This window comes from Pogoniulus pusillus, chromosome 6 (assembly GCF_015220805.1).
Source record: "Pogoniulus pusillus isolate bPogPus1 chromosome 6, bPogPus1.pri, whole genome shotgun sequence".
NCBI lineage: Eukaryota > Metazoa > Chordata > Aves > Piciformes > Lybiidae > Pogoniulus > Pogoniulus pusillus.
In genome coordinates this window covers 47,787,323-47,799,971 of record NC_087269.1, presented here as the reverse complement: position 1 = coordinate 47,799,971, position 12,649 = coordinate 47,787,323, and the positions used below count along the sequence as shown (strand labels likewise).

General features: G+C 43.7%; 1 protein-coding gene across 5 annotated transcripts in view; it reads left to right on the top strand.

The window, feature by feature from the left end:
- The window catches only part of ADK (adenosine kinase), a 286,608-nt gene that overhangs the window by 70,681 nt on the left and 203,278 nt on the right, over positions 1 to 12,649 (top strand). For all 5 annotated transcript variants that reach the window (XM_064145545.1, XM_064145543.1, XM_064145546.1 and 2 more), the window contains one exon: positions 7,577 to 7,655. In XM_064145545.1, the coding sequence (XP_064001615.1) occupies positions 7,577 to 7,655 (79 nt within the window). The remainder of the gene's footprint in view (positions 1 to 7,576; positions 7,656 to 12,649) is intronic.

The following is a 12,649-nucleotide window of genomic DNA, read 5'->3' as shown; positions in this document are numbered from 1 at the left end:
TTTCCCATCTTGTTTCAATATGCTTAAGTGCAAACACATGTGGAAAATGTTCTTTTGGCTTTTATCAAACTGACATTTAAGTGCATTTTTTCAACCTCGCTAACATTTGTGGTAAAATATTTCAAAGCTATGAATCTTGCAATTTGCCTATGCCTCTTTTTTTTCCTTCTTCTTTCTTATATTAACATTTGGTACTCATAATCCTAACCTGGTTGGAATTACTGGGTTTGTGTTTTGTTTTTTTTTTCACTTGCAATTTGGATGAGATGATTAAGAAAATTTTAGTTTCAACAGTAAATTCTTTCATGAAGATTCACTGCATCCTGATATTCAGTAAAAAAAGACTACAATCCAATAATGTGCTGTATTCAATTGTAGCAATCCTATCCATAACACATTTAGCTTTCTGTTTTATGTCTGTGATGCTAACCTTTCTCTGATACTTCCTTTTTAGCGTGTTTCATCCTTTCCTTCTACTCTCCTACCCTTTCCCAAGCTCTTTAATTTTGTGCCAAGCCAATAAGAACTAGCTCTTCGATAGCCAAGCAGCTGTTATAAAGTTTTCTCGTGTACCTCTGTGATTGTACCTCATTTTTAACAGGCAGTTTTTTTTCCTTTTCAGGGCCAGATTTGTAAGTAAGAATAATTATATCTGCATCTCGGCCTTAATTGGTTTAATGTCAAAAACTAGTTCATATATGTAAAGCTATCATTTCCAGGGCTTGAACTTTAAACAGAGTTAGAGAAGGAAGGTACACTCCTTAAAGTTAACAGTGGTGGTTTAATGGTGCAGTTTGAGTCTCAAGATTAGACTTTTTCCTTAAATCAGAATTTATTTGGGATCAAAATATGAAGGCATTAGCTTTACTGCAAACACTGACCAGGAAAGATTGTCTTTCTACAACATGTCCCTGCCCCATCTGCCTGGTAGTGTGGCTGCCTGCTTTGTTCTGGCATTGGCCCAGACTGTGCTGAAACTGAGAATGTAACAGATGACAGGCTTGTCCAGATGCATGCATAACTGCTTCTGCCATGCCCTGCAAAATGATCAGGATGCAGGTTTGGCATTATTTAGTTGTTTGCTTTTGTTTATTACTTGAGGGTTTTCTTAAAAAATGGAACTATTTGATACTTTTTCAGAGGTAATTTTACTGAGCTGTTAGTATTATTATAACAGGTTATATAATATGATGCTTACTCTCTTGCAATTTTTTCCCCCTCTTCTATTTTCTAGAGTGATTTCATAGACTTTGTGACACAGGTTACTTAATGTGAAGATTTAAGTATGCTTTTAAAAATGCAGTTAAGAGGACCAAACATATAACTGTCAGCATATTAGTCTGGTTCTCCTCACAGCTAAACAGGTAAACTATTGCCATATCTTAATATGACTTCTTCTTGCCACTAAAAATAAATACCTAGGAAAGGTGTCCGAATCACCATCCAGTTCTAGAGCCCCTATTGCAACAAAGATCTGCACATGCTAGAGTGTGTCCAGAGAAGGGCCAGGAGGATGATCAGAGGGCTAGAGCACCTCTCCTATGGAGACAGCCTGAGAGAATTGGGGCCATTCAGTCTGGAGAAGAGACCTTATTGTGGTCTTCTAGTATGTGAGGGGAGTCTACAACAAAGCTGGTGAGGGATGTTGTAGGATGTCAGATGGTGATAGAACTAAGGGGAATGGAGCAGAACTAGAAGTGGGTAGATTCAGGTTGGATGTTAAGAAGGAGCTCTTCACCGTGAAGGCGGTGAGACATCAAAACAGGTTGCCCAGGGAGATGGTGAAAGCCCATCCCTGGGCGTCTTTAAGGCCAGGTTGGACAGGGCACTGAGCAACCTGATCCTAGTATGAGGTGTCCCTGCCCATGGCAGTGGGCCTGGAACTAGATGATCCTTGAGGTCTCCCTTCCAGCCCTGAAAATCTGTGCTTCTATAAATCCTAGTCTCTTATCCTCTCTAGAGCTATTAGTAAAGGCTACCTCCCCAGCCCAAATTTAATGTCCAAAGAAAAAGAAGTTAACAGCATGTGTGCAAGTTGCGAACTTTCATTGATGATTTAAGAGGTTTCCATCTCAGTCTTGTTGAATGTTTTTGTAACACCAAGCAAAAATGTGCAATCCTCTGGAAATATTTTATTATTACTGTGTAAAATGACTAGATTTTTGTCTTGCATCCATGCTGTCATTATCTGGCACACAAAAACAAGAAGGGCAAAAAGTATTTTTCTGCCTTCTATCTGGCTTTGGCAGCTGACTTTTTAAAGTGTAGCTCCCTGCTGATGGTATGCTATTGAGAACATCTTAGGTAATAAGCTGACCTATCAAAAGATATCCACGGCAACACACCCTGCTGAAAAACAAGAGATTACTTTTCTCTACTTCTTGCAGATAAGTAGACTGCTATGTGCATCAGAAGTGTGTTTTTCCTGGTGCTCTCTGTATATGAGACAATTAAATGTTGACATTTTATGACCACTTTACCCTTCAAAAAGATTTTCTGCGTAGTCTATTATAAATTTGGTTCAAAACCTTAATGGCATTACGTGAGCTGCTTTAATTTTTTCACACTACATCTCTGTTGCCTTATGTTGCCTGCCTTCAGTTGTAAGGGAATGTTTTATTTGTCTATTTTTGTTGTCCGTTTGGTTTTGAAACCATGGTGAGCCAAACATGACGGTATTTTCTGCTTTGTGACAGGAGAAGACAATAGTGCCAGGTCCAAAAGCCTCAGTTTTTTTGTGTAAAGCTAGTTGTGGAAGATGAGTATTGATCCAGGAGCAGATTGCCGGTTGTTAAACTGGAGAATAGCCTTGGGAAATCACACAGCCTTACTGGTGACTTTTTTGTTAGACCTTATGGTGAAAAGTAGCACGATGAAAGAGTTAAAGTAGATTTGCTAGTATTCACCAAAAATTCCACTAAGTGAAGGTTGGAGGATATCATGGGTAAGCGAGAGATAACATTTTTGTTGTCTGCTTTGTGCCTGTTGGTGTTTTTTAGTCTGATGGTAGCAAATAAAGGGCAGTATGCTCAGTGCCATAATGCTTGACAGAACCTTGAAAATGTAGAGTGGCCTCTGCTTGACATGACTGAGGAGGAACTAGAAGAGGGGCGCAGAGAGAGGTGAGCTGGTCAGAGGGATAGCTGACACATGATCTTTGCATCCATTTGTAGAGACTTGAGATGAATGTGTTTATCTGTGTAGTACAAGAGAAGGAGAAGGAATAGTCTAAGGTGTAAACATAGTTTGGTAATAAGATGTAGAGAAACTAAGCAGTGATACTCAGGTTCTGAATGGTTTGAGTGACAGAAGGTGGTGAAATTGTCAGCAGTGATATTTTGTGCTGGTTTGAGCTTTCAAGGCTAAAACCCTCTGGACATAATATAGGTCACTCCCCTCTTCGCCATTCTCTCCACTGTGGGCAAAAGATAGACAGCGGAAAGTGAAAGGAATAATCGACAACTTTGCACAGAATTTGGAGTCAATAGAAGTAATATTAATGTAAACAAAGTACAAAAGATATCAAGGGAAAAGGAATATATATTATATATATATGTACAAAACCTGATTAGCTGGATGGAAGTGGATTAGGCCCCACTGCTTAGCAAAGCAGCTCCCAACAAGTAACAAACCTCCCTCCCTCCTGTCCAGCAAAAGCCAAAGCAGGAGTCAAGGGAAAGCTTGACTGGAAGTTCCTGCTTTTAAGTAGAAGGTAGGCAGGGAAAGGGAGGGAACAGCTTATGACAGGAATCCCTGGGAGGGATTTTTGCACCGGAAACGAGTTTCCACCTTAGAGTCCAGCAGTTAAAGCTTAACCTACTTAGTGTGGAGAATTTCTAACCACTCTCTCGAGTTTGAGGTAATGGTATGGCATCTGTAAGAGGAGCCTGTGCCTTTTGGAAAAAAGCTTCCACCTCCTGTAATGCAGGGAGGTCTATTTTGGTTTTTACCAAAAAAAATATTCATTCTTGTTTGTATTATTTAGAAAAAACAGCTTCTCCATTACTGCCCTTGTCCCTTTTTTTTTTTTTTTTTTTAATCCACTAATTCTGTCTAAAGTGATGCTGCTGAAAAGATTCTTCAAATATCAAGTTCAATTAGGAGTTAACTGAAGTTAAAAAAGGGCAGGAATAGGAAGCAACTGACAGAAGTCCTACTCTTTTTAATGTAATTGAACATAGCCCCTTCTGCCCATGCTAGATTTGGTCAGCACTATCACTGCTGAGAAATGCTGCTACAAAGGTGGCTTTGCTTTGGTTAAGATGTGTTGTAATCTGGTAAACAACTATATGGTATCAAAAATAGGGACCCCTCTGTACGGTGCTGATTGTGGAATTTATTGTTCTGTTACTGGAGGTAATAATGTGTTGCTAGGTCAGGAGAAGGGCCCTAGTTCTCATAGATGACACAACCTCAAGAAATACTCCAAAAGACCGACAATTGCAGAATGTGAAACAAAAATACTCAGTCTTGTTCATAAGGTTCTAATTTTCTTGCATTATCTTCAGTGTGATACCCGCCTGGTCCTGAAGCACACACGCAAGCTCTACGTAGCATTCTCCGGCTTATGCGCAGTTTCTACAGCTGAACTTCTCTCCTTAAGGTGGAGAATTTCTTGAGAGCAGATGCCGTGTTTCTGAGGCATGCTGGAACGGCAGCCTTCTCTTTGCAGCTCAGATGCACAGTAGAAGGGACAGAGGCGGCATTCCCACGACAAACTGAGAGATGTCTATTGAACTCTTCATCTGCCTGAGACAAGAAGCTGTTGCCATTCCTAACTTGGAGCTCATTCTTCATACAACTCATTGATCAGGCTCTTGTGGATTAAAACAACACAATTTATGTTGTTCTTTTCACGTGTCATAGAAAATATTTTTTTTTCTTGCATTTCTGCAAACTCTTACTCTGTTTATGTAGCAGAACTTTGGATGTGTTGAGTTTACTACCTTAATTCAAAGCAAATGAGGTAGTTCTGTTAGTGTTCCATCTGAAACAGTGAAAGGCAGCCCCATTCTTTGTGTTATTCTGTAAGTAATTACAAAAAATAATTTGTTCAGCTTATTTCTTAGATTGCGTAGTTGTCATCTTGCAATCCTCATGATTCAGTATTCTAAGGCTGCTTCCAGGTCTTTCCCCCTAATCAAAATGCCACATACTTGCTCATTGAAACTACGTGGTAAGTGCTTACATATGTGCTTATCTAGATTTAGAACTGCTAATGTAGGTGGTTCACTACAGTATACTAACTTTGTATGGTTTCAGTAATACAGTCAGAAAGACTGGATGCCTTTGGGTCAAGGAATTAAAAGTGGTAGATACACAGTTCTACAGAAACAACCATTTGATTTGGGCAGTACACACTGAAATTACTTGAAAAGGGGAAAAAGGCAATTAAATGAAAGAAAACTTATTGTCAAAGGAGTTCAAAGGAGTTTGTATGTCTTTGCTTGAGAAGCATTTGTTAGGAGACCTGTTGGTTTTTGTTGGGCTTCTTTCCTCACTCCCAGCTGCTTGTTATTGTTTGAAGTTTCAGTGACTTGACACGGAATTGGTGCGTAATAAGCAGTGTGGATAACTGTGAAAAGCATATGTAGTAATTTGTTTCTTGGTTCTTTCCAATTGTGTGCCCATTGGTGGTTTGCTAGGTTAGGTAGCTCACTATTCAGGCATCTTAAATGGAAGGTACCACAGAAATAAAAATTATCTTACTAGTAATATGATACTGAAAACAAACCCTCTTTTGGAGAAAAGAGTCATTCTTTGACAAATCTATCCCAAAACCCATTTGCTCACATGCTGTAAAGAGACTGGGGTTATGAGGGGGAGAGGAAAAGCAGGACTGACAGCGTTTAATTTTCTCTGTCTGAAATAAAGATGTGGCACCATTTTGAAAGATTCATAGAGTCAACCAGGTCAGAAGAGACTTCCAGGATCATCCAGTGCAACCTAGCACACAGCTCTGTGCAGTCAGCTAGACCGTGGCACTCATTGTGCCATGTGCCTCATTCAGTCTTCTCTTGAGCACCTCCAGGGATGGCAACTCCACCACCTCCCTGGGCAGCCCATTCCAATGCCAATCACTCTCTCTGTGAAGAAATTCCTCCTAACATCCAGCTTACACCTCCTCCAGCACAACTTGAGACTGTGTCCCCTTGTTCTATCGATGTTTGCCTTAGGGAAGAGACCGGCCCCCACCTGTCTACAGCCTCCCTTCAGGTAGTTGTAGATAGCAATGAGGTCACCCCTGAGCCACCTCTTCTCCAGGCTAAACAACCCCAGCTCCCTCAGCCTCTCCTCATAGGGTTTGTGTGCCAGGCCTCTCACCAGCTTTGTCACCCTTCTATGGACACGTTCCAGAATCTCAACAACTCTCTTGAATTGATGAGCCTAGAACTGGACATAGTACTCAAGGTGTGGCCTCACCAGTGTTGAGGACAGGTGAATACAGTAAAAGATACTGAAATACCCTCTAACTGGGCAAGGAAAACATGTAAAGTTAGCAGAACTTAGGAGCTAATTTATACTATTAATTAGGGTTGACCTTGAGGTCATTTTCAACCTCAAATGTGCAAATGAATTGTATGGTAAATACTATAAATGGCTTGCAGGAGTACTTCCTTCGGAGTCTAAAGGCTTCTGAGGTTGTTAATCCTGGTATTGGATCCAACATGCTTAGAAGTTAAAGCCATGATGCAGTATTTGTGCACAGCCTCCATGCCATCTCCACAACTCCCTCATTCTAGTTACATTTTCTATGATGATTTACTTCCCCTTTCTAGGTTGCCTGTGGCCAGAGAGACTGTTGATTCTGAACTTGTTTGGTACTGCAATCAGGGATGAAAAATATGTCCTGCAAAAGGAAGAGTGTTTTATAGAATGTTATCTGTGTTTTCACTCTAAAGTGTAATCTGAAATAAGAGGATAGATATTTCTATGAGAAGTTTAAACATTTGCTTTAACATTCAAACCTAGTGATAGACTGTGAAATATTACCAGAAATACTGTTTTCATGGTATTGCAACTAGAAGGATCTGAAACCTCATCTGGTTGGCTTTTCTGTTATATTATTTTTTTTCATACAGGAGTAGATTGTTCATACAAGTTTTTCATCTGTCCAAATGTACTATATCATGTAAAAATGTAAAACATAGCACCACTGTTTGTGCCCAGTTAATTTTGAAGTAGACACTAGATGTCCTTAATCTTCTTACTTAATTTCTATTTCTAGCTTCAATGAGGTGGAATAAGTATCTAAATATCTACATCTATGTAATTTTTATGAAGGATATGCTTTCTCAGTCTGACAGTTCGTTGCAGTCAGGCTTATACGTCAGATGATTTTGCTGTTGTTGTGATTTAGTCCACTGGCAACGTTGAGGTGGAGAACTCAAACTGACGTCCCACTTTGCCCTGTAATTTGGAGAAAATCTAAAAATAGCTTTTGCCACCTTTTACCATGTTTAACAGCTAACTTATCTGAATTTCTTGCTGTCAGATAACTTGTCATCTAATGTTTGTGCCATCTTCTGGGGAAAACAGCAGTTTAACTTTTTTCTTCTGCACTTTTTTTAAACAGATTTGAAGAACTTGTGAAAAAGTTCAAAGTAGAATATCACGCTGGCGGTTCTACTCAGAACTCCGTTAAAGTGGCCCAGGTTTGTTCTTCCTTAAAACAAGAGCTACTGATAATTGGGAGTAGAGAGGTTGAGTGAGCTTGATGCTCTGCGTGCTTGGCGCAAGCACCAGTGGTTGTCTTGCTCAGAATATGCCTGTGTTTTACTCATTTAATGCTGTGCTCTTCGTTCTTTTCACACACTTTCTGTTAAGGTTGTAGTTATAACAGCAGTATATCTGCAGGAAGATTGGATTTTGAGAAGTCTGAGCCAGGCTTTTGTCCAAGATGTATGGTAGAAGGGTAAGAAGCAAAGATAAGGTCCCTGGTTGCAGTTAAGAGTCTTCCAAGGAGGAGGAAAAGCCACAATGAAAGAGAGTAAACAAAAAAGTTTTTGAATCTCTATGCTAGGAGGTTTTCACAACTTACCAGGATGAGTTTGTTGGCAAACAAAGCCTGGTTCGGCAAGAGTGCAGGACCCAGGCTAGCTCAGCTGAAACGCGCTTTCTCGCAGCCTTTTTTCTCCTCTTTTCTTGAGGCTCTCTCGCTCTGAGGAGCCCAGAGGGAGGCAGGGAGCGGCAAGCAGGCGCTAAGTACTCGCAGGAAGGTGAGTCAGAGGGCGGTGCCTGGCGAGCGGCACATTTAAACGAGGAGCTCACTGCTGTCTCTGCTGAGCACAGCGCAGTGCCGCTGGGAAAAAAAAAAAAAAACAAACCAACCCACCACACCTAACAACTCGCAGCGGACCTTCAGGATAGCAGACATGGTTCGAACTAGGTCCAAGCTGTATAATACTTGTAAAACTGTGGGCACCCAAACAGAGCCCACCTGTAGGAGTGCAGGCGTCCAGACGTCTGGATGTGAGGAGTGCTGGAGCCTGGCACTCGACACAGGCAATGGCTGCATTAGGTGTGAGCAGATTGATTGTCTGCTTAACCTGGTGGCTGAACTCAAGGGAGAGGTGGAACGACTGAAGGCTGAAAGGGAAGGTACAAAAGAGCAACATGCTCTGCAGTCCCCCTTGCCAGAGGGAGACGAACAGAGCAACCGAGAAGAATGGATGCAGGTGCCTGCCAGAAGGGGCAAGGGAAAACCCTTCCAGCCATCTTCACATCCCCAGCTGCCCTTACATAACAGATATAGGGCACTAGAGGTTGAGGATGAGGTGATCCTGGAGCAGGCAGATGCATCACCGGCTGGGAGGGCAACCGAGACAAATCAGTTGCCCCCTCGCATCAGAACAAGTACCCAGAAGAAAAAGAGGAGGGTAATTGTTATTGGTGATTCCCTTCTGCAGGGAACAGAGGGCCCCATATGCCGGCCAGACCCCTTCCACAGGGAGCTCTGCTGCCTCCCTGGAGCCCGGGTCAGGGATGTTACCAGGAGGCTGCCTACTGTAGTGCAGCCCTCTGATTACTATCCCATATTAGTTATACAGGCAGGGAATGATGAGATTAATAACAGAGGGCTAAAAGCTATCAAAAGGGACTTTAAGACACTGGGGAAAGCAGTTGAGGGAGCAGGGGCACAGGTAATCTTTTCATCTATACCCTTAGTCACAGGCTGGAATACAGAGAAGAATAGGAAAGCATATTTGATGAACAAGTGGCTCAGAGGTTGGTGCATCCAACATAACTTTGGATTCTTTGATATTGGGGAACTTCATCTTGCCACAGGTCTGCAATCAGCAGATGGGATACAACTGTCACAGAAGGGGAGAAGGACCCTGGCACATGAGCTGGCTGGGCTTGTTGAGAGGGCTTTAAACTAGAATGGAAGGGGGAGGGGGTTAAACATGACAGCACCAGAGATAAATCAAAGGGAATTGAGGATGGTAGGCTAGAGCTAGGAGTAAAAGCAGCAGCCCAGCTGAAGTGCATGTACACTAATGCACGCAGTATGGGTAACAAACAAGAGGAGCTGGAAGCTCTGGTGCTGGAGGAAAACTATGATATTGTCGCCATCACTGAAACGTGGTGGGATAGCTCACATGATTGGTGTGCTGTAATCAATGGCTACAGACTCTTCAGGAGAGATAGGCAAGGGAGAAAGGGCGGGGGAGTGGCTCTGTATATTAGGGATGCTCTGGATGTCATGGAGGTAGAAATCAAAGATGTTCATGTTGAGTCATTATGGGTGAGACTTAAGGCGAAGGCCAACAAGACTGATATCCTGGTTGGAGTCTGTTACAGACCACCCAACCAGGAAGAAGAGGTTGATTTATTACTCTTTAAGCAACTGGAGGCTGCCTCAAGATCACCTGCCCTTGTTCTGGTGGGCGACTTTAACCTACCAGACATCTGCTGGGACTTAAACACTGCAGAGAAGAAGCAGTCTAGAAGGTTTCTGCAATGTGTGGAAGACAACTTCCTATCCCAGCTGTTACGTGAGCCTACCAGGGGGGCAGCCCTGCTTGACCTGCTGCTCACAAATAGAGAGGGGCTGGTAGGGGATGTGGTGGTTGGAGGCTGCCTGGGGTCCAGCGACCATGAAATTATAGAGTGTTCAATACATGGAGAAACCAGGAGGGGCATCAACAGAACCTCCACACTGGACTTCCGAAGGGCAGACTTCAGCCTGTTTAAGGAACTAATTCAGAAAGTTCCTTGGGAAATAGCCCTTAGAAACAAAGGGGTCCAGGAAGGTTGGACCTACTTCAAGAAAGAACTCCTGCAGGCACAGGAGCAGGCAGTGCCACTGAGCCGGAAGATGAGCCGATGAGGGAGGCAGCCAGGCTGGATGGGCAGGGAGCTGCTGAAGGAATTAAAGATTAAAAAGAGAGTGTATCACCTTTGGAAAAGAGGGGAGGTGTCCCAGGAGAAGTTCAAGGAGGTTGCTAGGTCTTGTAGAGGAAAAATTAGAGAGGCAAAAGCCCACTTGGAGCTCAGGCTGGCCACGGCTGCCAAGGAAAATAAAAAGTGTTTCTTTAAATATATGAATGGCAAGAGAAGGGCCAAGGGCAACCTCCAGTCCTTACTAGATAGAGATGGGAACATAGTGACAAAGGATGAGGAAAAGGCAGAGGTGCTTAACACCTTCTTTGCCTCAATCTTCAATAGTGGGACAGGTTGTCTCCAGCACAGCTGGACTCCTGAAGTGGTGGATGGAGTCAGGGACCAGTGCAGTCCCCCTCTAATCCATGAGGAAGCAGTAAGGGATCTGCTAAGTCACTTGGATCCTCACAAGTCCATGGGACCGGATGGGATCCACCCTAGGGTGCTGAGAGAGCTGGAGCTGAGCTGGCCAAGCCACTCTCCATCATTTATCAGCAGTCCTGGCTCACTGGAGAGGTCCCTGAAGACTGGAAGCTGGCCAATGTGATTCCCATACACAAGAAGGGTCGTAAGGAGGAGCCAGAAAACTACAGACCTGTGAGCCTGACCTCAGTGCCAGGCAAGGTCATGGAACAGGTCATCTTAGGTGCCATCACAAAGCACCTACAGGATAGCCAAGGGATCAGGCCCAGCCAGCATGGGTTTAGGAAGGGCAGGTCCTGCCTCACCAACCTGATCTCCTTTTATGATCAGGTTACCCGCCTGGTGAATGTGGGGAAGGCTGTGGATGTAGTCTACTTGGACTTCATCAAAGCCTTTGACACTGTCTGCCACAAGAAGCTCCTAGCCAAGCTGGCAGCTCATGGTTTGGACAGATTCACTCTGTGCTGGATCAAGAACTGGCTGGATGGCAGAGCCCAGAGAGTGGTGGTGAATGGTGCCACATCCAGTTGGCAGCCAGTCACAAGTGGTGTTCCCCAAGGATCAGTGCTGGGCCCAGTCCTGTTCAATATCTTTGTTGATGATCTGGATGAGGGCATTGAGTCCAGCATCAGTAAGTTTGCAGATGACACCAAGCTGGGAGCAGGTGTTGATCTGTTGGAAGGTAGGAGAGCCCTGCAGAGGGACCTGGACAGGCTGGATGGGTGGGCAGAGGCCAGTGGGATGAGATTGAACAAGGCCAAATGCAGGGTTCTGCACTTTGGCCACAACAACCCCAAGCAGCGCTATAGGCTGGGGACTGAGTGGCTGGAGAGCAGCCAGGAGGAAAGGGACCTGGGGCTACTGATAGATAGTAAGCTGAAGATGAGCCAGCAGTGTGCCCAGGTGGCCAAGAGAGCCAATGGCATCCTGGCCTGCATCAGGAACAGTGTGGCCAGTAGGACGAGGGAGGTTATTCTTCCCCTGTACTCAGCACTGGTCAGGCCGCACCTTGAGTACTGTGTCCAGCCCCTCAATTCAAGAAAGATGTTGAGGTGCTGGAACATGTTCAGAGAAGGGCAACGAAGCTGGTGAGGGGCCTGGAACACAAATCCTATGAGGAGAGGTTGAGGGAGCTGGGCCTGTTTAGCCTGGAGAAGAGGAGGCTCAGGGGTGATCTTATTACTGTCTACAACTACCTGAAGGGGCATTGTAGCCAGGTGGGAGTTGGCCTCTTCTCCCAGGTAACCAGCAGTAGAACAAGGGGACACAGTCTCAAGTTGTGCCAGGGTAGGTCTAGGCTGGATGTTAGGAGGAAGTTCTTCACAGAGAGAGTGATTTCCCATTGGAATGGGCTGCACAGGGAGGTGGTGGAGGCACCGTCCCTGGGGGTCTTCAAGAAAAGACTGGATGAGGCACTTAGTGCCATGGTCTGGTTGACTGGATAGGGCTGGGTGATAGGTTGGACTCGATGATCTTGGAGGTCTCTTCCAACCTGGTTGATTCTATGATTCTATGAATTTTATATCTGAGTAATGAAAAAGTAAATGAAGTTAAAATAGATGTTGAAAGTAATAGGAGAGGCAAAGACTTTTCAGGAAGCCTGACTGGTGGATGAGAAGTGAAGGTCCAATACACAAATTCAGAGCTCTGAGGTATCCACACTCTTAAATGAATGTGAATTCCCTCTGAGAAGCTGTGTGGGAAAGAAATGCGAACAATACAACTCTTACTAATTTCTCAACTTGTTTTACTTTATAGCAAAACCTTGGAAAAGTATACTAAAAGTTGAGAAATGCAAACTAAAATTGATTGTTTAAACATTGATGAGAAATAATGACAT